At 45.9% G+C, this 24191-nt stretch overlaps 1 protein-coding gene across 1 annotated transcript; it reads left to right on the top strand.

Moving 5' to 3' along the window:
- Positions 1 to 8409: 8409 nt before the first annotated feature.
- On the top strand, positions 8410 to 22817 carry TINCR (TINCR ubiquitin domain containing; the record flags this gene model as incomplete). Its single annotated transcript, XM_081314302.1, has 2 exons — positions 8410 to 8669; positions 22704 to 22817. 2 exons carry the CDS (start codon positions 8410 to 8412, stop codon positions 22705 to 22707), a joined length of 264 nt encoding a protein of 87 aa, XP_081170428.1. The 3' UTR covers positions 22708 to 22817.
- Positions 22818 to 24191: the final 1374 nt, after the last annotated feature.

Genomic DNA, 24191 nt, shown 5'->3' with positions numbered 1-24191 from the left:
CTGGCTCAGGAATTCTGGGTTTTGAAGTCCACAAGTCATAAAGAGGCCACAGTTCCCCATGCTGGCTCAGGAATCCTGGGAGTTGAAGTCCACAATCAGAAAGGGGCCATAGTTGTCCAACTCTGGCCTATCTGTACCCATCCACTCATGTCCTTCTTCCTTTAAAATAAAACATCCAGGATCACCCTTTTCCAGACCCGGTTCAAGTCCATCAGTACAGGTAGTCCTCGATTTATAACCACAATTGAGCCAAAACTTCTGTTGCTAAGTGAAACAGTTCTTAAATGAGTTTTGCCCCATTTTACAAACTGCTGGCTCTGGAATTCCGGGAGTTGAGGTCCACAAATGATAATGGGGCTCATTCCCCACCTCTGCTTTAGAAGTTCAGGATGGAAAGGGCAACAGTTGTGGGTCTCGGCTAGTTTGACTGGTGGCTTAGATGCCATTGGGATGAAACCATTCAGAATTCAGAAACTGGGAAGGGGGAATTCCCCCCATTAGCCCACCTGTTTATAGTTGGCTCTCAACGTAGGACCACAACAGAGCCAAAAATGTCTGTTGCTAAGTGAGACAATTATGAAGTGAGTTTTGCCGCATTTTACGACCTTCCTGGCCACGGTAGTTAAGTGAATCACTGCAGATGTTAAGTTACTAACCTGACTGTTAAGTGAATCTGGCTTCCCCGATGACTTTGCCTGTCAGAAGGCCGCCAAAGGGGATCACGTGACCCTGGAAGCCTGCAGCCGTCATAAACATGAGTCAGTTGCTAAGCGTCTGAAATTTGATCACCTGACCATGGGGGTGCTTCTATGGTGGTAAGTGTGAAAAACGGTCCTAAGTCACTTTTTTCAGTGCTGTTGTAACTTTGAACGGTTAAAAAACCGTTAAAAAACGAAAAATAAAATAAAATAAAATAAAAATAAAAATAAAATAACCCCAACACTCCCCCTCAGGCTAGGCCGGCTTGTACAAACAGAAATGTCTTGAGATCGCGACGAAAGGAGCGAAGATCGGGCGCCATCCGGAGCTCAACCGGTAGCTGATTCCACAGCTCCGGAGCGCCCACAGAGAAGGATCTCCCCCTGGGGGCCACCAATCGGCATTCTCTGATCGGTGGCACCCTGAGGAGGCCCTCTCTGTGGTAGCAGTGTTGCAATATTTAAGGGGCTGCCACAAAGAGGAGGGGGTCAACTTATTTTTCAAAGCACTTGAAAGGCAGGACAAGAAACAAGGGATGGAAAGTAATCAAGGAGAAAAGCAACCTGGAATTAAGGAGAAACTTCCTGACAGTTGGAACAATTAACCCGTGGAACTACCTGCCTCCCAAAGTTGTGAAAAGTCTTTTAGGAAAAGGCTGGAGAGCCATTTATCTGAAATGGTGCAGTATAGGGCTTCCTGCCTGAGCAGGGGGTTTGCCCAGAGCAGGGCTTTCCAACCAGTGGTACGGGTACCACCTGTGGTACATTGGCACCTGGCAGGTGGTACGCGGCCATCCAAAAAAAGTGGTAGCGGGGGAGGGGAATGAGCTGAACCGGTGGCAGCACCGCACAAGCCTGAGCGAGAGACGGCTGGAGCTGCAGGACTGTCAGGGCTCAGCGGAAGCGCTAGGATCAGCACCAGGATCCAGCTGGAGCTCGGCACTGATCCTGGCGCTTCCGCTGAGCCCAGAAGAAGCGCCGATCAGCTGGAATGTTGCAGCATCTGCAGGGTCTTGTGATTTACATTCAGATGCTTGGCAACTGATTCACGTTTATGACGGTCACAGTGTCCCAGGGTCATGTGAAGTGACCAAAACCTGCTGCAACCACCCAGCAGAGGGGGGGGGAGAATAAAAACCAAACACCCCCCCTCCCCCACCCTCGCTGTCAATCCTCAACAGAAATGCTCACAACAATGAAAACCTCGGACAGGAGGAAGAGCGCCCCCGGGCGGGCAGGCAGGTGTCTTGCTCGGCTGTGGCTTGGGGGGCACTTTTTTCAGTGCCATTGTAACTTCGAACAGTCACTCAGCGAACTGTTGTAAGTCGAGGACTACCTGTACTTCATCACTTTTTTCCTTTTTTTTTTTGGTCATCAAGTTTTTGACACCTTGCTAGGCGACTGGCGGTCCTCGGATGTTGCCCTATCCTAAAAGTGGTACAATGGGGGGAAAGGTTGAAAAGCCTGCAAGGTCCCTTCCAACTTTGTTATTCCGTCAAATAACTGCATGAAACAAGGTTGGGAAGGGAGGGAAAAGGGGGAGTCAGTCGCCCACCCACCCCTCCCCACCAGCAGGCTGACCCTCAATTCCGCCTGCCCCGAAATAAATGAAATTCATTTTGGACCGTCTTAGGATTTTTCTGAGTACGAAATTCCTTTTGGAGCTGTTTGAGAAGCTTATCGGCTCAGAACCCGGAGAATAAACTAAGCTGGAGTCGTTTGACGCAGATCTCCAAGCGGGAAGACGATTTTTTATTTATTATTTCTTCTTGCCAATTTGCAACTCGTTGGCTTTGAGAAAGGGGAAGATTAATCACAATTTTGCCTCCCGCCCGCTCCAACCTGGTACGGCGTCTTCCAGATGTTTGGGGATTACTTTGGCCCAGAACACCCACCGAGCACCACCAAGCAGGGTTTATGTTTTCCTCCTAATCCTCATTTGCAGCTGTTTCCAGCTTTTCGGGAGGCATCACGGCCTCACACAAGGCAAAAACTACATGGTGTATCTCGCTTTGCAAATTGCCAGCTTCTTTCCCGCCCTCGACTCCACTCCTTTGGGGGAGAAATCTCCATTTCCCCTGCTTATTTTCAGCCTGTGGATGCATCCCCCTTGGAGAATATTGGGAGCCAAATGCAAAACAGGCAGTCCTCGACTTGCAAACATTCGCTTAAATTTTACAACGGCACTGGGGGGGGAAAAAAAGGTGAATTAGGACTGTTTTCCAGGCTCACGACCATTGCAGCCATCCCCGTGGTCACGTGGTTAAAATTCAGACGCTTGGCAACTGGTTCACGTTTAGGACGGTCGCAGTCTCCCGGGGTCACGTGATCCCCTTTGGCGACCTTCTGACGAGCAGAGCCAACGGGGAAGCGAGGTTCACTTAACGACCGTGTTACGGTGTAACACTAACCAAGGAGAGGAGCAACCTGGAACTAAGGAGAAACTTCCTGACATTGAGGACAATTAACCAGTGGAACCACCTGCCTCCAGAAGCCGTGAATGCTCCAACACTGGATGTTTTTAAGAAGAGACTGGACAGCCATTTGTCTGAAATGCTATAGTTTCTCCTGCCCGAGCAGGGGGGTTGGACTAGAAGACCTCCAAGGTCCCTTCCAACTCTGTTATTTTGTATTCTGTAAAAGTTCAGAACAGAAGGACTAGGGGGGGAACATGGTAGCAGCCTTCCAATATCTCAGGGGCTGCCCCAAAGAAGAGGGAGTCAAGCTATTCTCCAAAGCGCCCGAAGGCAGGACAAGACGCAACAGATGGAAACTCATCAAAGAGAGAAGCAACCTAGAACTAAGGAGAAACTTCCTGACATTTAGAACAATCAACCAGTGGAACAACCTGCCTCCAGAAGCTGTGAATGCTCCAACACTGGAAGTTTTTAAGAAGAGACTGGACAGCCATTTGTCTGGAATGGTATAGGGCAGGGGTCAGCAACCTTGGCTCTTTTATGACTCGTGGACTTCAACTCCCAGAATTCCTGAGCCAGCATAGCTGGCTCAGGAATTCTGGGAGTTGAAGTCCACGAGTCATAAAAGAGCCGAGGTTGCCGACCCCTGGTATAGGGTTTCCTGCCTGAGCATAGGGTTGGACTAGATGACCTCCAAGGTCCCATCCAACTTTTAAAATTATTGTTATTGTTGTTGTTGTCACGGTGTTACAGTGATTTACCTAACAACGGTGGCAGGAAAAGTGGTAAAACGGGGCAAATGTCCCTTAACAAAACTCACTTTCACAGCAGAAATTTTGAGCTGAACCGGGGTTGCAAGTCGAAGACGACCTGCAATGAATTGCAGATTCACTTAACGACCGTGGTGGTAACTTAACAGCTGCAGTGATTGGCTGAACAACTGGGGCGAGAAAGGTCGCAAAATGGGGCTAAACCCGCTTAAGAACGGTGCCGTTTCAAAATGGAAATGCTGAGCTCAATCGTGGTCATAAGTCAAGGACAATCTGTACAGGTAATCCTTGACTTATGACCAGAACGGGGATTAGAATGTCTGTTGTTAAGCCAGATGGTTGTTAAGTGAGTTCATGCCCTATATTACCATCTTTGACTGAGATGGTCTTGAAGTGGATCCCGGAAGTTATGACAACTGGGTCGTCGGTAAGTGGATCTGGCTTCCCCTAGTGACGTTGTTTGTCGGAAACTGGGTGGGGAAAAAAGGACTACAGGACTGCAGGTGCAGCAAAGGTCATAAATATGACCCCTACATTTTGATCACGTGACCATGGGGATGCTGCTACGGTCGTAAGTGCGAGGACTGATCATTGCTCACATGTTTAGGGGCTATCGTAACTTCAAATGGTCATTAAAGAAAAGATTGTCAGTCGAGGAATATTGGCAAATGCGAGCTCCTTCTTCTTCTGTGAAAATAAGGGGAAAATAAAATAAGTCAACTAGAATAAGAGCTGGAAGGGACCTTGGAGGTCTTCTAGTCCAGCCCGCTGCTCGAGCAGGAGAACCTATAGTATACCATTTCAGACAAGCGGTTGTCCAATCTCTTCTTACAAACTTCCTGTAATGTATTGGGCTTGAGTGTAACACCATGTGGTAAGCTGGAGCTAGCTAATGGCTCCCAGCACCTCAGACACCCTGTCTCCAGTGCTGCTATTGGCTGCCCCTAGGCGGCAATAGGTTGCTTTAAACCTATTGGCTGCCGCCTAGGGGCCAGGCTATAAATTGCTGCAGCTGCAGCCCAGTTCTCCATTTCCGATCCTGCAAGCAATAAACCATGTTCTTTGCTGAACTCACTCGCCTCGTCTTCTTCATTCCTGCGCAACAAACCCAGTACGCAACACTTCCAGTGTTGGAGCATCCACAACTTCTGGAGGCAAGTTGTTCCACTGGTTAATTGTCCTCACTGTCAGGAAATGTCTCCATCATTCCAGGTTGCTTCTCTCTCTCCTTCATTAGTTTCCATCCATTGCTTCTTGTCCTGCCCTCACAACCTTACTGTTGTAAGTCGAGCACCACCTGTATTTTAGAACAGAACAGAACAGAACAGAACAGAACTGGAAGGGACCTTAGAGGTCTTCTAGCCCAGCCCCCTGCTCAAGCAGGAGAACCTATACCATTTCAGACAAGTGACTGTCCAGTCTCTTCTTAAAAAAAACCAAGTGATGGAGTGCCCACGATGTCTGGTGGCAAGCTGTTCCACGGGTTAATGGTCCTCGCTAAGATAAAAATTCTTCCCTCGCTCGGATCTGAAGAGAGCCTTAAGATCCTAAGCTTGCTAGTAGGGTGGCTTTAACTCACAGCTCTTACAAATAAAATAAGCTCATGACGTTGGAAATCTCTCTTCATTTTGCAGTCTTTCTGCTTTAAATCGGTGTTTATCTCCAGAAGAGGGTTTTAACGATGATTAGGAGGAATATATCTTTTCTCCATACAATGTTGTAATGTGAAATCTTAAGAGGATTGAGGCAGGATTGGTTTTGGGGCTACGTCGACGCTATTCTGAAATTCGGAGAGGCTGACAATGCTCTTAAGCAGGACAATTAGGAAACCTGGCAGCTGTAATTTGGACTTGGGTGGTTTAATCACCTCCCTTCCATTCTTGGCAGGCTGCTGTGTGAATGCAGCGCTTTCCCTGAGTTCAGGGTCCAGTGTGAGGGTTTGCAGCCATAGGCAGGTAACCCTCGACTTACGACAGTTCATTTAGCGGCTGTTCAAAGTCACAACGGCACTGGAAAAAGCGACCGGTGACCATTTTTCACACTTAACGGCCGTTGCAGCAGCACCCCCCTGGTCACGTGATCAAAATTCAGAGGCTTGGCAACTGACTTGTATTTATGATGCTTGCAGTGTCCCCATGTGTGTGTGTGTGTGTGTGTGTGTCATACAATCCCCTTGGGCGACCTTCTGATGAGCAAAGTCAAAGTGTGTGTGGGGGGGAGAGTCAGATTCACTTAACAACCGGCTTACTAACTTAACGACTACAGCGATACACTTAGCAACGGTGGCGAGCCAGGTCGTAACATGGGGCAAAGCTCACTTAGCAAATGTCTCACTCAGAGACATAACTTTTGGGCTCAGTTGTGGTTGTGTGCTGCCCCACTCATTCACACACACACACACACACACACACACACACACACGTAACTGTGGTTTAGTGAGTTTATGAATATTCCCCAGCAGTTCCCTTCACCAAAAACTCAGAACTGTCCTAATTAAGTCCAGCCACCCATCAGGCTAAGATTAGTCCACAGAAGTCCACAAAGCAATTGAAAGTTGCTTAAACACAATAATTCCACCAGGAAAAACTTAAAAGATCTACACACAGTTCCAAATACAGTTCCAAACAGGGTGCCAAGGCACTGTTCCAAACAGGGTGCCAATCCAGAGCGAAGCAGGAATCGCAACGATCAAACACACCGCTAGAAAACCAACACATTGTTCCCAGCAATGCCTCCATCTGTCCCCTGTGATAAATAGCCAGCTTTCCAGTGCAGCCCATCGAGACGGGCAAGGCCCTCACCTCTTGAGTAGTCTGGCTGGCCTTCTCTGGTCCTGCCTTTTCTCTGCCCTGTGTGTTCTCCGATCAGGTGCAGAAGGCCATTGGCCATTGGCCACTACAAGCTTTCCCCAGCTGGATCCTCAGCCAAATCTCTTCCAGATGGCCATTCAGAGCCATCGATCAACTGGGTTCCTGACGTGCCATCCCCCGAACTGACATCTGAGGAGGTACCTGTAATGTCTGTACAGGTGTTCCCCAACTTACAGCCATTTGTCTAGCAACTGTTTGAAGTTACAACAATAGTTGTAACTTGTAACAAGTGGTTCTTACAATTATAGCCATCACAGCATCTCCAGGATCACCTGATCGAAATCTGAGCGCTTTGGCCACCAGCTTATATTTATGATGGTTTGAGCACCCCAGGGTCTTGTGATCGCCATTTGTGACTTTCCCAGCTGGCTTCCGACACCAAAGTCAACGGGGAAGGCTGGATCTGCTTAATGACTGTGTGATTGACTTAACAATTTCAGTTTTTGCCTTCACAACCGTGGCACAAAAGGTTGTAAAATCGGGCTCACTTAACAACCACTTTAAGTTGCTAACCATATGGCTAAACAACTCAGTTAAAAATTTGGTCTTTATGTCTGTATATCATGCTAAACTGAGTTTTATTTCTGGGTGTGGATGATGTTATTGAGATGTGAGACTCCAGTCCTGTGAGCTAGGACTGTGTTTCTGAACCTCAGCAACTCTTAAGTTGTGTGGACTTCAACTCCCAGAATTCCCCAGCTAGAATGCTGGCTGGGGAATTTTGGGAGTTGAAGTCCACAAATGCTGCCTGGAAATTCTGGGAATTAAAAATCCACAAATGCTGGCTGGGGAATTCTGGGAGTTGAAGTCCACAGATGCTGCCTGGAAATTCTGAGAGCTAAAAATCCACAAATGCTGGCTGGGGAATTCTGGGAGTTGAAGTCCACAGATGCTGCCTGGAAATTCTGAGAGCTAAAAATCCACAAATGCTGGCTGGGGAATTCTGGGAGTTGAAGTCCACAGATGCTGCCTGGAAATTCTGAGAGCTAGAAATCCACAAATGCTGGCTGGGGAATTCTGGGAGTTGAAGTCCACACATCTTAAAGTAGCCAAGGTTGAGAAACATTGCTCGGCACCAACACACACACACACACACACACACACACACACACACACACACACACCACACACACACACCACACACACACACACATTTCCCTTTTTTTCCACATGTCCCCTACCCCAGCATTCTCTAATTCTGCCAATCCCTTTAAGTTGCCCTCACATCCTGCATTTGCATCCACACGTCCCACTCATCTCGGTGGATTTGATCCTTGTTTCTTTTTGTTCCTCTGTGGTTAAACATGTTGTGTGAACTCAACCCCTTGGGGGTTTTTTGGAGTGGTTTTTTTGCAATTTCTGAAATTGGATGAGATGGGCCTGGTTTTCCACCCCCGCCACCCCTTCTGTAAAAGAAAGGGAGATTTTTTTTTTTCCTGCGCACCCCAAGAGGCGAAAGACAATGCGCTTCCTTGGAATGGGAAAAATGCAGCCTAGCATATGCCGGGAACCGGTTGGGCCTGCCCTGCAGGGTGGCTGGCGTTCCTTCCTGAAACTCGGATCTCTCTGGAGTTCCTCCTCCTTGCATTCAGCTGCTGGATGCTCCTGACGGCTGCCGCGTTCTCCAAGGAAGGACTTTCGGGAGCCAGAGGCGATGGAGACCCTGCGGAGAAGTCTTTCCCGTTGGAAGAGGTACCACATCAAGGTCCACCTGGCCGAGGAAGACCTGTTGCTCCCGCTGACGGTGCGACCGACGGACACCATGATGGACTTGAGGGCTTACCTGGTCCGAGAAGGCGTCACTTCTTGGAAAAAGAACTTCCATTACAACGCCCGTCAGCTGGACGAGCACGAAACGGTCAAAGCAGCCAAGATCCAGAACGGCTCTGTGGTCTTGCTGGTGAGTGAGAAAAGGTAAGTTTCTGAGAGGGGCATCGATCTTCTGAAAGAAAGCGGTGTTTTTTTTTTTAAAGTGTGTTTGTGTGTCTGGGTGTTGTTGTTGTTGTTGAAGCAGCCACCAGGCAACCTCAGCGAGGTGATCACATATCTGGGAACCCTGCCTGTCTGCCTGAGTATTTGTTTATCTGTCTGCCTGTCTGTCCATCTATTCATTCAGACAGACAGCCCTCCCTTTATACCTGTTTGTGCCTCTGACTGTTGATTATTTGTCTGTTTAGCTGTCCGTCTATCCATCCTTCCAATCATCCAGCCAGCCAGCCACCTTCTGTCTATACCTGTTGGCATGTTTCTATCTATCAGCTGAGTTGTCCATCATTCAGTCAGTCTGTCTGTTGATCTATCTCCATCTGTCTCTCTGCCCCCTCTCTCATCTATCTATCTATCTATCTATCTATCTATCTATCTATCTATCTATCTATCTATCTATCTATCTATCTATCTATCTATCTATCTATCATCTATCTATCTGTCTGTTCCTCCTTCCTCCTTCCTCCTCCTCCTCCTCCTCCTCCTCCTCCTCCTCCTCCTCCTCTTCTTCTTCTTCCTCTCTTATCCATCCATCCATCCATCATTGATCAATCTATCATCTTTTCTATCTATCCATTTTATTTATTTATTTATTTTAATTCCGTTTATTTCCCGCCCTTCTCCGAAGACTCAGGGCGGCTTACAAGCTTAGCAGTATCCACTTATCAATCATCCATCCATCTATCCATTAGTCATCTGTCTGTCTTTCTGTCTGTCTGTCTGTCTGTCTGTCTGTCTGTCTGTCTGTCTCTCTCTCTCTCTCTCTCTCGTCATCTCTCTGTCTGTCTGTCTGTCTGTCTGTCTGTCTCTTTTCAAAGCTGGGCTATCGCTTATCTGTTACCTAGCTTCCTACGGAGTGGCCAAAATCTGATTTTGAGGAATATGATGATTGCAATCGGATGGAACTATGCACTAAGTGGGCAAACCTGAAGTGCCTCCCCTCGAAACGGGCCCATGCCCCCGTGTTTCTGAGTGCGCGAGAGAGAGAGAGAGAGAGAGAGAGAGAGAGAGAGAGAGAGAGAGAGAGAGAGAGAGAGAGAGAGAGAGAGAGAGAGAGAGAGAGAGAGAGAGAGAGAGAGAGAGAGTGTGAAAAATGTATCCTGGTGATGCTCATCAAAGCTTTCGGGATGGGACTTTAGATTTCTGGTTGAAAAATAACCGCAGGCGAGCAGCTTGATGCATTTTTGAAAACTGTGAACGTTGAGAAGGACAAACAGGTTAGTAGTGGGAAATAGTTTGGACCTTGTTTGGCCACCTGTGGCTTCCGTGTTGTTGTTGTTGTCCTTCCTAGATGGAAATGCCAAAGACGGGAAGACTCCTGGCTGCAACAAGCATGTGACCAATTTCCATAGCAAACACCCTTCTGTAATTAGGCTTTGTAAATAAAATAACCCCGGGAAATTTGAGTAAGTTGCTTGCTATTCAAAGCATCCATCGGGATGTTCTGAAGATTCCAAAAGGCAGCTCCCACTGCGTGTTACGAGCGTTGTCCGTTTGTATATTCGCACATAAAAACGGGACGGAATTTCAGCGATGTGAATGGAAACCAGCAGCGCCATTTTGACTTTTTTGACCTTGCTGCCGATGCCCAGGTTTGTAGTGTCCTGCAACATTACAGGGGTGTTGGCAGGAGCATTAAAAAAAATAATCACCGTGCAATCCTGTAAAAAGGGCAGGCTCGTTCTATTTTTTCTCATCTCCTTCACAGGCCCTCCCTCTGCTAACACATTATAATTATGCAGGCAAGTTCCTGATTTGTCAGAATTAAGATTCCTAATATGCCTTTTGTTTGATAGAGACATTTTGAAATAGGACCTTTGATTCGGATGCCACTTTTTTTAAAAAAAATGCATTTATTTTCAATGCACATGCCTGTTTTATTTTTTTAAAAGGGAATTTAGTTCAGTACTGTTCATCTCTGCCAGGATGGGAGAGAATTATACTTTAATGAAATCTGTGGTAGATTTAAGGAAAAAAACCAAACATCCCTGAGCTTGTCAAGTGAATTTTAGCTGTGCTGGATTCAGTGCATGTGTTATTTTTATTTTAAGTTATTGTTATTTCCCGTGAGAACTAGTTTGGTCTGTGGTTAAGGAACTGGGAGTTGGTAACTTCTAGTTTCCATCTTAGGCATGAGAGCCAGCTGGGTGACTTTGGGCCAATCACCAGGAGACGGTGAGTTCTAGTTCTGCCTTAGGCATGAAAGCCGGCTGGGTGACTTTGGGCCAATCACCAGGAGATGGTGAGTTCTAGTTCTGCCTTAGGCATGAAAGCCGGCTGGGTGACTTTGGGCCAATCACCAGGAGAGGGTGAGTTCTAGTTCTACCTTAGGCATGAAAGCCGGCTGGGTAACTTTGGGCCAATCACCAGGAGACGGTGAGTTCTAGTTCTGCCTTAGGCATGAAAGCCAGCTGGGTGACTTTGGGCCAATCACCAGGAGACGGTGAGTTCTAGTTCTACCTTAGGCATGAAAGCCGGCTGGGTGACTTTGGGCCAATCACCAGGAGACGGTGAGTTCTAGTTCTGCCTTAGGCATGAAAGCCGGCTGGGTGACTTTGGGCCAATCACCAGGAGAGGGTGAGTTCTAGTTCTACGTTAGACATCAATGCTGTCTGATTATCCTTGGACCATCTTCACTGGGGAGAAACTGCCTGAAATACTTGACATGAAGTAGTCTAGCCTAGTGTCTTTTAACCTGGGCAACATTAAGTTATGTGAATTTCAGCTCCCAGAATTCCCCTGCCAGCATGGCTGGCAGGGGAATTCTGGGAGTAGAAGTCCACTTATGTGTTGAAAAACACTGGGCTAGGCAGAACAGAAAGCTCGCCACAAAAGAGGCTGATGAGATGGGACACGATTGATTTCCTACGTTAGATCCCCCTTCTTAATTTTTAACTCATGTATTCAATTTCTGAACTAATTCATTTTGATTCACGGGAGGAATAGAATGTCCCATGAGCTTAGGCTAGCCCCCCACCCTTTCATTTTTCTTTAGCAAATGAAAACTTGCATTTTTCAGGAAGGAAAATCACATTAGCCCTGCCATTCCAGAAGAAACCCGATAGTTCCTTTCCAAACTCAGACATTTTATTAAAAGATAGAAAGGTTCCTTCTGATTTTAGGAGGAAGGTTGAGCCACTTCTGGTTTGTCAGAACCAGGAGATTTTAAAGGAGGACTAGGATGTGTCAATCAATCAATCAATCAATTTCATTTGCAGGCAGTCCCCGACTTACAACAATTCATTCAGTGACCAGTTGCAACAGAACTTTAAATAAGTGACATGATGACCATCTTCACGCTTAACAATCCTTGCAGCATCCCCGTGGTCATGTGATCAAAATTCAGATGCTTGGCAACTGACATGTATTTATGACAGTTGCCGTGTCCCGGGGCCGTGTGATCCCCTTTTGTGACCTTCTGACAAGCAAAGTCAGTGGGGAAGCCAGATTCCCTGAACAACTGCGTCACTAACTTAACAACTGCAGTGATTCACTTACCAACCGTGGCGAGAAAGTTCGTTAAATGGGACAAAAACTCGCTTAACGAATTTCTCAGCTAGCAACATCAATTTTGGGCTCAAGTTTTGGCCATAAATTGAGGACTGCCTGTCTGTGTTTTTTTTACATCAGCCCACCCCGAGGATAGGTTGACATTAGAAGGTTGTTTTTTTTTTAATCAACATACCGCGAAAAAGTGGATAATCCGTGGATTACTCCTGGATAAGCAAATTGTGAGAATTAAAACACCAAAGAAAGGCCACATTTTTCGCAAGAAAGAAAATTGGTGGCAGAGAAAAAACACCACCCGGTGGTCCATCAAATTCTGCCCTTTGAGACGGCTTCTTTTTAGTTTATCTAATTACTGTTTTAAAATTATTGTTGTTATTCACGGTTATTTTGTTATTCATTCGCTTATTTATTTTTAATTGTTCTCGGGTGGTGGACATGTTTGAGGGCCTGTCCCAGAGAGGGGGGGTGGGGGGGTCAACCCCTCAGAAGCGACAGATGCAATCTAATCAAGGAGAAAAGCAACCTAGAGAAAAAGGAGAAATTTCCTGACAGTGAGAGTGTGTCTGAAAGATTTCTGTTGGGAGAAAAAAAAAAGAACTTTATATGCTCTGACATTCAATCAGAATAGACCTGGAAGGGACCTTGGAGGTCATCTAGTCCAACCCCCCCTGCTCAGGCAGGAAACCCTATACCATTCTAGACAAATGGCTGTCCGGTCTCTTCTTTAAAAACTTCCAGTGTTGGAGCATTCAGCGCTTCTGGAGGCAGGTAGTTTCACTGGTTAATTGTTCTCCCTGTCAGGAAATTTCTCCTTAGTTCCAGGTTGCTTCTCTCCTTGACTAGTTTCCATCCGTTGCTTCTTGTTCTGCCTTCAGGTGCTTTGGAGAATAGCTTGGCTCCCTCTTCTTTGTGGCAGCCCCTGAGATATTGGAAGACTGCTATCATGTCCCCCCTCACTCTTCTCTTCGTTAAACTACACATACCCAATTCCAGCAACCGTTCCCTATATGTTTTAGCCTCCAGCCCCCCAATCATCTTTGTTGCTCTTCTCTGTACCCTTTCTAGAGTACCCTTTCGACATCTTTTTTACATCGTGGTGACCAAAACTGGATGCAGTATTCCAGGTGTGGCCTTACCAAGGCCTTGTAAAGTGGTATTAACACTTCACGTGATCTTGATTCTATCCCTCTGTTCATGCAGCCTAGCACTGTGTTGGCTTTTTTGGCAGCTGCAGCACACGGCTGGCTCATATTGAAGTGATTGTCCACTGGGACTTCTAGTCCAGCCCCGCGCTCAAGCAGGAGAACCTTTACCATTTCAGACAAGATTAGTTTCCATACGTTGTTTCTTCTCCTGCCTTCAGGTGCTTTGGCAAATAAGTTGAGTCAGGAGAAAGGCAGTTGCAGAAGCAGAGTCGTCCACCCAGGACGGTAATGATTGTTTACCCAAATGTGACACAGTGATTGTGCACAAACACCTGCACAAACACCTGGGCGGGCACCCCTCAAATACTAAAATTACTGCTATTGTGTCCCCACTAGTCCTTCTTTTCTCTAGACTGGCCATACCCATGTCCTGCAACCGTTCTTCGTATGTTTCAGTCTCCAGGCCTTGGATCATCTTAGCTGCTCTGTGAATTTTTTCCAAAGTCTCAAACATCTTTTTTGTAATGTGGTGACCAAAACAGGATGCGGGATCCCTAGAATCAACAATCCCTCACACCAAAAAATCCAACAGTCATCAGCCCCAGCCCCCGAAAAGCAGGATATGACCTTTGGGATATAATAGGATTAACCCACCATGATCAGGATACCAGAAAGGCACACTCAGACTCAGGTCAAAGTTCATGCCCCAGGAACAACTCCAAACAAAAGGCTCCAGAAGGTATAAAAACACACCACTCCCTACTCCATGTGGTCAGTTTTTTTCCTCAGAGCCATCTTTCTGTCTGGCTCTCCTCTTCAATAAAATGCAACTTTCTTTCTAAAGCAGTCTCCATTTTGTATATTCCCGGCTTGGACTGGACCCTGATGACGATTTTTCTTTCAACATCCTCAAATACTGGAAGACTGCTATGGTGTCCCCTCAGGACAAGAAGCAACGGATGGAAACTAGTCAAGGAGAGAAGCAACCTAGAACTAAGGAGAAACTTCCTGACAGTGAGAACAATAAATTGGTGGAACAACCTGCCTCCAGAGGTGGTGAATGCTCCAACACTGGAGGTTTTTAAGAAGAGACTGGACAGCCATTTGTCTGAAATGGTATAGGGTTTCCTGCCTGAGCAGGGGGTTGGACTAGATGACCTCCAAGGTCCCTTCCAACTTCTTCTTCTTCTTCTTCTTCTTCTTCTTCTTCTTCTTCTTCTTCTTCTTCTTCTTCTTCTTCTTCTTCTTCTTCTTCTTCTTCTTCTTCTTCTTCTTCTTCTTATTATTATTATTATTATTATTATTATTATTATTATTATTATTATTATTATTATTATTATTATTCCTTCTTTTCTCTAGACTGGCCAAACCCAAATCCTGCAGCCGTTCTTCGTACGTCTCAGTCTCCGGGACTTTGATCATCTCACTTGCTCTTCGCTGCACTTTTCCCAAAGTCTCCACCTTCTTTTTTGCAACGTGGTGACCAAAACTGGATATGGGATTCTTTTTCTTCCCACTTTTGACAGAAACCCGAATCTCTCTTTTCAGTCTTGATCTGTTTGTCCCCGCCCAGGTGTTTGTGCACAATCGCTGTGTCACATTTGGGTAAACAATCATTACCGTCCCGGGTGGACGACTCTCCTTTTGGAACTGCCTTTCTCCTGACTCAGCGCTGGGACGCATCCCACCTTACAAACAGAACCCGTTTTTCTCGCGTTTTGGCTTCTGGAGTTTCAAGGATTGTTCGGGGTGGGGGGAGGCGTTGAAGGGGCGGGGAGGATGTTTGGGAGTAGATTTCCTAACCCCCCCCCTACACAAAACCACACAATTTTGCTAATCGGTGCACGCCCGTTGTTGACGAACCTGTCACTATTGCACAGACTTTCTCAGCCAGTTCTTTGTAAAAAAATAATAATATTATTTTTGCACAACTGTATAGGTAGTCTCGACTTATAACTGTTTCATTTTGTGACTGTTCGAAGTTACGGCGGCACTGAAAATAGTGATTTAGGACCGTTTTCACACTTACGGCCGTTGCAGCATCCCCGTGGTCACGTCGTCACCATTCAGAGGCTTAGCAACTGATTCGTATTTATGACGGTTGCCGTCTCCCGGGGGGGTCACGTGATTCCCCCTTTGCAAACTTCTGGCAAGCAAAATCAACGGGGAAGCCAGATTCACTTAACAACCGTGTGACTAACTGAACAACTGCGGTGATTCACTTAACAACGGTGGCGAGAAAGGTCATAAAATGGGGCAAACTTTACTTAAGAAATGACTCACCTAACAACAGAAATTTGGGGGTCAGTTGTGGTTCTTGTTAAGCAAGGAAGTTGTTCAGCGAGTCATGTCCCATTTTATGACCTTTTTTGGCCAGGGTTGTTAAATGAATCGCTAGAGTTCTTAAATGGATCATCCGGTTGTTAAGCAAATCTGGATTCCTCCCCCGCCCCACTCCCATTAGCTTTGCTTGTCGGAAGCTGGCTGGGAAGGTCTCAAACGGTGATCACATGACCCCAGAAATTTGACACCAAGATCCTCTTGCATTTCTGGGAGTTGAAGTCCACAAATGCTACCCCTGGAAACTCTGGGAATTAAAAATCCACAAATGCTGGCTGTGGAATTCTGGGAGTTGAAGTCCACGGAATCTTTTTTTTTTCCGGTGTCCAAACTTTTGCCAATGAAAGTTTGCCAGTGTTTCAAGCACCCCGAATTTTAGTTTGGTTTTCAGAGGAAATGTTGTTCAGGTTTTATTTATTTATTCCTCGTTTATGGGGAAATATACTATTACTACTACTACTACTACTAAAGTTGGAAGGGACCTTGGTGGTCATCTAGTCCAACCCCCTGCTCAGGCAGGAAACCCTATACCATTCCAGACAAATGGCTGTTCAGTCTCTTCTTAAAAACTTAAAAACTTCCAGTGTTGGAGCACTCACAGCTTCTGGAGGCAGGCGGTTCCACTGGGTAATTGTTCTCACTGTCAGGAAATTTCTCCTTAGTTCCAGGTTGCTTCTCTCCTTGGTTAGTTTGGTTAGTCCTCAACTTGCGACCACAATGGACCCCTGAAATTTCTGTTGTTAAGTGAGACATTTGTTAAGTGAATTTTGCCCCATTGTACGCCCTTTCTTGCCACAGTTGTTAAGCAAATCAATGACATTGTTAAGTTGGTAACATGGTTGTTAAGTGAATCTGGCTCTCCCCCCCCCCGACTTTGCTGGTCAGTAGGTCACACAAGGGGATCACGTGAGTCCGGGACGTGGCAACCGTCATAAATACGAGTCAGTGGCCAAGCGTTTGAATTTTGATCCCGTGACCACGGGGATGCTGCAACGGTCGTAAGTGTGAAAAAGGGTCATCAGTCACTCTTTTCTGTGCTATTGTAAGTTTGGACAGTCACTAAATGAATGGTTGTAAGTCGAGGACTCCCTATATAAATGGTCCAACTGATTGGGACTCTTTTTTCCCCCCTAAAGGTGCTTTTTCAAGTCATCAAACATCAAAGATCAGCCCAGGATTAATATGTACAAAATTTGGAAATTATCTGAAGCTTGCTGGGACCCGCATCTTGGGACGGATGTGGAGGGGAAATTTACGACAATTTGTCACACACTTATGGCACTGAAACAACACCCCATATTGCTTTTTGTTGTGCAGGGCGCTTTACCTTTCCTGCACGGCCCCTTTAATAACAGCAGGCTTGGAATCGTTTTATTTGATTTATCCTCAGGCAGAAATGCGTCTATTTGGCTAAATGTTGCAAAATTTTGTTTGATGGGGTGTAACATTCTGCAAAAGTTAATGAGCTGGTGCCAGAGTGTATGGCTTCTTTTTGTACGTTTTGCAAGTAGTTCCCTGGTTTATTTTATTACAAGCATTGTAATAAGTGTAAAAAAAATACCTAACACTCTGTCCATTCATGCATCTTCTTTCTTGGTGGATCTACTTATCTACTGTCCACCTGCCTGTCTTCTAATGGTTCATCCATCTAATTGATCCATCCATCCATCCATCCATCCATCCATCCATCCATCCATCCATCCAGTTCTTGCTTGGTGGACCTACTTAGCTTCTAATGGTCCAACCATTTATTCCATCCATCCATCCATCCATCCATCCATCATGTTCTTGCTTGGTGGACCTACTTAGCTTCTAGTGGTCCAGCCATTTATTCCATCCATCCATCCATCCATCCATCCATCCATCCATCCATCCATCCATCCATCCATCCATCATGTTCTTGCTTGGTGGACCTACTTAGCTTCTAATGGTCCAACCATTTATTCCATCCATCCATCCATCCATCCATCCATCCATCCATCCATCATGTTCTTGCTTGGTGGACCTACTTAGCTTCTAATGGTCCAACCATCCATCCATCCATCCATCCATCCATCCATCCATCCATCCATCCATCCATCCATCATGTTCTTGCTTGGTGGACCTACTTAGCTTCTAGTGGTCCAACCATTTATTCCATCCATCCATCCATCCATCCATCCTCTCTTTTGATGGACCTTCCTACCTACCTCCTGTCTGATGATCTATCCATCTTTCATCCATCAATTTCTGACGATCTGTCCATCTATTTAATCCATCCATCCATTTGATCCATCCATCCATTCATTTATTCATCCATCCATCCACCCTCTCTCTCAGTGGACCTACCTACCTACCTTCTAATGGTTCATCCATCTAATTGATCCATCCATCCATCCATCCATTCATCCATCTATCCATCCATCCATCCATGCTCTGCCTTGATGGACATACCTATCTACCCATCTGCCCATCCATCTATTTCTAACATCTATCCCTCCACTCATCCACCCACCAACAACTGTCTTGCTCTCCCTTGCTTTCTCTTCATCCACCACCTATTCACTAGCATCAGTAATGAAGTCAGTTTTAATAATGAGCAGTTAAATAAGATAATGCACCATTTTTCTCCTTTTTTAGAAGAAAACTAAAACAATGGTGAACCGAATTGGATATTGACCTGAAATCCATCCTTTTTCTAAATGCTTCCTTCCTGTATGAAGATGGCTTTTGTTTTTTCCCCCATCCTCTACACCGAATGCTTTAAATTTTCTTTGGGCCTTTTTTGGGTAGTGATTCTGTGGCTTTCTTTTTTTAAAAAAAAAATTTTTTTGAAGGTCATCCGGAACATTAACTTCATTGTTCTCTAAACTCTATCCTGGAGAATCTAATTTCAGATGGGATTAAGGCAAACACTGCTGCAGTTTCTTATTCTATATTTAGATAACTTTCTTCCTAGAAAGTTGGGGCAGAGGAAGGGAGCGAGGGATTGCCAGACTGCCTGGGAAACTGTCACAAAACGTTGTCTCAAAGGTGTTTTTTCAAAAGGCAACTGGACTGCTTTTTCCTTGAGGAGGAAGAAGAAGAAAATGTTTTGCTTCTCATCCAAGAAGCTTCATCGTTTGCGGGGGTGATGGAAAAATCAGTTCTGACAGGATCGGGGGGGGGGAGGGAGAAATCCCATTTCTTTGCGGTCGTCTGGTCTTAGCACTCTCCCTGAGAACTCTTGAAGCCACTTGGAGGGAGGTTTATCTATGCCCTCCGGCTTTCCTGTATCCGAATGCAAATGGGATGGAATCTTCTTGGAACTGCTGAAAGGACCGTGTTGTAGACAGGGGATAGCATTTGGTCACCTTATCACAAAAAAGATGTTGAGAGTTTAGAAAAAAATCAGAGAAGAGCAACTAAGATGATCAAAGGCCTGGAGGCTAAAACATACGAAGAACGAATGCGGGAATTGGGTTTGGCTAGTCTAAAGAAAAGAACAAATAGGGAAGACATGATAGGCGTATTCCAGTATCTGAGGGGCTCCCAAAAGGCAGAGGGGGCCAGGTTGTTCACCAAAGCACCAGAGGGCAGGACAAGAAACAATGGTTGGAAACTGATCAAAGAGAGAAGCAACCTGGAATTAAGGAGAAACTTCCTGAAAGTGAGGACAATTAACCAGTGGAACAGCTTGCCACCAGAAATTGTGGGTGCTCCATGGCTGGAGGTTTTTAAGAAAAGACTGGACATTCACCTGTCTGAGATGGTGTAGGTTCTCCTGCTTCAGCAGGGGGCTGGACTAGAAGACCTCCAAGGTCCCTTCCAGCTCTGTTCTATTCTAATTTTGACCCAGAGGGCCACATTGACCCCTCTTTCAAACCAGCGGTCCTCTCTGTCCAGAATGTGGACTCGGCTGTCTTCGAAAGAGCGGCCGTTGTCTTTCAAATGCAGATGGACTGCTGAATCTTGTCCTGACGGGTTTGTTCTCCTATACTGTGCCGTGCGTTTGTGAATAGGTTGTTTTCTTTCACCAATGGCACAACACAGGAGAGCAATGGGTGGCCGATGATGGGTGCAGTTTCTGTCAGTTAGCCCATTTGGGGTACCTTGCTTCAAAAATGGTTGCCCTGCGGAGCACTGTTTTGCCCACTTAAAGGTCACGAGAACGAAAATTTAGCAGTACGGGTGGTCCTCGACTTACGATCACAGTTGAGCCCTAACATTTCGGTTGCTAAATGAGATAGTTCTCAAGTGAGCTTTGCCCCATTGTATGCCCTTTCTCACCAGAGTTGGTAAGTGAATCACTGCAGGGGTTAAGTTAGTGGCACGGTTGTTCAGGGAATCTGGCTTCGCCATTGACTTTGCTTGTCAAAAGGTCGCCAAAAAATGATGACATGACCCCGGGACACTGCAACTGTCATAAATACGTGCCAGTTGCCAAAGCGTCTGAATGTTGATCCCATGACTGGGGATGCTGCAATGGTCGTAAGTGTGAAAAACGGTCATATTGCACCTTTTTAGTGCCATTCTAATTAATCAATATCAGAGTCCAAAGGGTCTTTGGAGGTCTTCTAGTCCAGTCCCCAGCTCAAGCAGGAGTCCCTATACCATTTCGGACAAGTGACTGTCTAGTTTCTTCTTAAAAACCTCCAGTGATGGGGCGCCTACAACTTCCAGAGGCAAGCTGTTCCACTGGTGAATTGTCCTCACTGTCAGGAAATTTCTCCTTAATTCCAAGTTGCTTCTCTCTTTGATGAGTTTCCATCCGTTGCTTCTTGTCCTGCCTTCGGGTGCTTTGGAGAATAGCTTGACCCCCTTTTCTTTGGGGCAACCGCTGAGATCTTGGAAGGCTGCTATCAAACTATATCTATCTATCTATATCTATATCTATATCTATATCTATATCTATATCTATATCTATATCTATATCTATATCTATATCTATATCTATATCTATATCTATATCTATCTATCTATCTATCTATCTATCTATCTATCTATCTATCTATCTATCTATCTATCCATCTATCTATCTATATTGGGGGTGGGGAAGGGTCTAGTATCCCATGTTGAGTGCAAGCTTATATAAAAACTAGCCAAGAAGATTATTTTTAAATTTTAAAAATGTTGTACAGACAGGAAGCAAAAGAAACAGGCTTAATTGTTGCTGCCACAATTTGCAATGCGAAAGTACATTTCTTGGATTGAAGAATGGAAATTGGAGGATAATAGAATACTAGAGCTGGAAGGGACCTTGGAGGTCATCTAGTCCAACCCCCTGCTAGGAAACCTATGCCATTTCAGACAAATGGTTGTCCAGTCTCTTCTTAAAAACTTCCAGTGTTAGAGCATTCACAGCTTCTGGAGGCAGGTTGTTCCACTGGTTAATTGTTCTAACTGTCAGGAAGTTTCTCCTTAGTTCTAGGTTGCTTCTCTCCTTGGTTAGTTTCCATCCGTTGCTTCTTGTCCTGCCTTCCGGTGCTTTGGAGAATAGCTTGACCCCCCCTCTTCTTTGTGGCAGCCCCTTGTGGGAAGTCAGCCCCCCTCCCAAGAAAGAAATATTTTTGGGAACATTCAAAGGCAGAATATTATATTTCCCCAAAGGATCTTACAGGCAGAAGCCAACCCCCCCAACCCTCAAGTCTCTCTGCCCCCAACAGAAACCGGGTCTGCAGAAATGCAGATGTGATAATGTTGTCAGAAAGATTGGAGTAAGGAAGCTGGGATTAGAAAGACACAAAGATCCCTAGAATCAACAATCCCTCACCCCCCCCCCAAAAAAAAATTCCAACACAGGACATAGTCATTAGCTACGGCCCCAGGGAAGCAGGATATGACCTTTGGGACATAATAGGATTAACCCACCATGATCAGGATACCAGAAAGGCACACTCAGACTCAGGTCAAAGTTCATGCCACAGGAACAACTCCAAACAAAAGGCTCCAGAAGGGATAAAAACCCACCACTCCGTACTCCATGTGGTCAGTTTTATTTCCCAGAGCCATCTTTCTGTCTGGCTCTCCTCTTCAATACAATGCAACTTTCTTTCTAAAGCAGTCTCCATTTTGTATATTCCCGGCTTGGACAGGACCCTGATGAAGATTTTTCTTTCAACATCCATCTTTGAGCTTTCTGGCCTGGCCTGAGAGTATTAATTGGGGTTTTAATTGGATTTTAATTGGGGTTTTATATTTTATATTTATCCAAGGTCTAAATATAATCATTTTAACTGTTCTTAATTTTTGTCATTGTTGTATTGTTATTTTAAAAACCTTGTGAACCGCCCTGAGTCCTACGGGAGAAGTCTAATAAAGTCTAATAAAGATAAAGGAAGATAAAGATAAATACTGGGAGACTGCTGTCGTGTTCCCCCCCCCCCCTAGTCCTACTTTTCTCTAGACTGGCCAAACCCAAATCCTGCAGCTGTTCTTCATATGTTTTAATCTCCAGGTCTTTAATCATCTTAGTTGCTCTTCTTTGAACTTTGAACCGCCACCGTAAATCAAGGACTGTCTGAATATAGCTATAACTATGACCAGGGATATATTTTTTTCCTCATAGAACGCTCAGAACGGAGTTCCGGCACCTTTTTTGGGATGGAACCTTGTAGGGTAGGCAAGGCGGATTATATGGCATGTGTGAGTTCCGGCACCTTTTTCTTTTACAAACAAAAAGCACTGATTATGATCCTCAACTTTTTATAGGGCTCATACTTCATACCTTACTTTGCCAATTTGTGGGGATAGCGAGTCTTGGTCTTCACTTCCTGTGGTGGCTTGGAACATTGAGAAACATGTTGTGACATCACCGCATTTGAACCCACACCGCTAGCAGGACGAGCCCAGAAAAGGCGCAAAGCTTCATATCAAAGGAGTTTCTGTAGCCGTAGCATCCATCGGCTTCTGCTCTTTCCTCCCCCCCCCCCGCAAGGACCAGAATCTTCCATTTCTTGGGGCAATTTTTGGGGTGCTGTCTGACCTCCCCCTTTTTTCTGAATTGCAGATGAAGGTTACTTGGGGAGCAATTCCTCCCGCAGTGCCATCGTTCGGAGGGACGGAGTTTGTCGTGCTGACAGTCAAAAGGTGGAGGAAAAAGGGGAACAACCACAACCCCAACCCACAATTCCTTGAAAGCTCCAGGAAGAATCGAAGGTACCGATGGGGCAACCTCTAGAGGGCAACTCGGCCTGTTTGACTTGACGGAGGCTTTCTCATTTGGGTCTCAAGAGGGGTTTTTATAGATCTGCCGTCTATGGGGGGGGCCCTCTGGAACGGCGGCTTCAGCTGCGCTAAGTGCCGGCTGCTCTCTGAACAAAACCTGTCAGGGTCACCCGACGACAAGGAGTAATTACAGACCATTTAATTAATATCAGGGTGTAATTAACTTGTGGAAGTCATCGGTGCCGTGGTTTTCTGAGGAGGCACAATGGACTTTAAGGAGATCAGAATGTTTTGGTGAAGCATGAACTGTTACAGGTCATTCTTTCACCTTCCATTCTTCATCTTTTCCTTTCCTTTCCTTTCCTTTCCTTTCCTTTCCTTTCCTTTCCTTTCCTTTCCTTTCCTTTCCTTTCCTTTCCTTTCCTTTCCTTTCCTTTCCTTTCCTTTCCTTTCCTTTCCTTTCCTTTCCTTTCCTCTCCTTTCCTTTCCTTTCCTCTCCTCTCCTTTCCTTTCCTTTCCTTTCCTTTCTCTTCCTTTCCTCCCTCTCTCCCTCCTTCCTTCTCTTTCTATTTCTTCCCCCTCCTCTCCCTTCCCTTCCCCCTTGCCACTTCTCCCCTCCCCTTCCCTCTCCTCTCCTCTCCTCTCCTCTCCTCTCCTCTCCTCTCCTCTCCTCTCCTCTCCTCTCCTCTCCTTTCCTTTCCTTTCCTTTCCTTTCCTTTCCTTTCCTTTCCTTTCCTTTCCTTTCCTTTCCTTTCCTTTCCTTTCCTTTCCTTTCCTTTCCTTTCCTTTCCTCTCCTTTCCTTTCCTTTCCTCTCCTTTCCTTTCCTTTCCTTTCCTCTCCTCTCCTTTCCTTTCCTTTCCTTTCCTTTCTCTTCCTTTCCTCCCTCTCTCCCTCCTTCCTTCTCTTTCTATTTCTTCCCCCTCCTCTCCCTTCCCTTCCCCCTTGCCACTTCTCCCCTCCCCTTCCCTCTCCTCTCCTCTCCTCTCCTCTCCTCTCCTCTCCTCTCCTCTCCTCTCCTCTCCTCTCTTTTCCTTTCCCTTCCTCCCTCTCTCCCTCCTTCCTTCTCTATCTCTTCCCCCTCCTCTCCCCTCCCTTCCCCCTTGCCTCTTCTCCCCTCCCCTCCTTTCTCTTCTTCTCTGCCCCTTCTTCCCTTCCCTCCCCTCCCCTCTCCTCTCTTTTCCCTTCCCTCTTTTCTTCCCTTCCTCTGCTCTGCTCTGCTCTCCTCATGGAAGCTGGCAAGATTCCCAGAGGATCCAGGATCCAGGACCTCTGCTGAAGCTTCCTGCTTTGGGTCCATCCCATATGGTGGAAACAGCCTCCTGCCCTTGT

Source organism: Vipera berus (genome assembly GCF_964194415.1).
Source record: "Vipera berus genome assembly, chromosome: 1".
Classification (NCBI taxonomy): domain Eukaryota; kingdom Metazoa; phylum Chordata; class Lepidosauria; order Squamata; family Viperidae; genus Vipera; species Vipera berus.
This window is presented reverse-complemented; position numbering and strand designations above follow the sequence as displayed.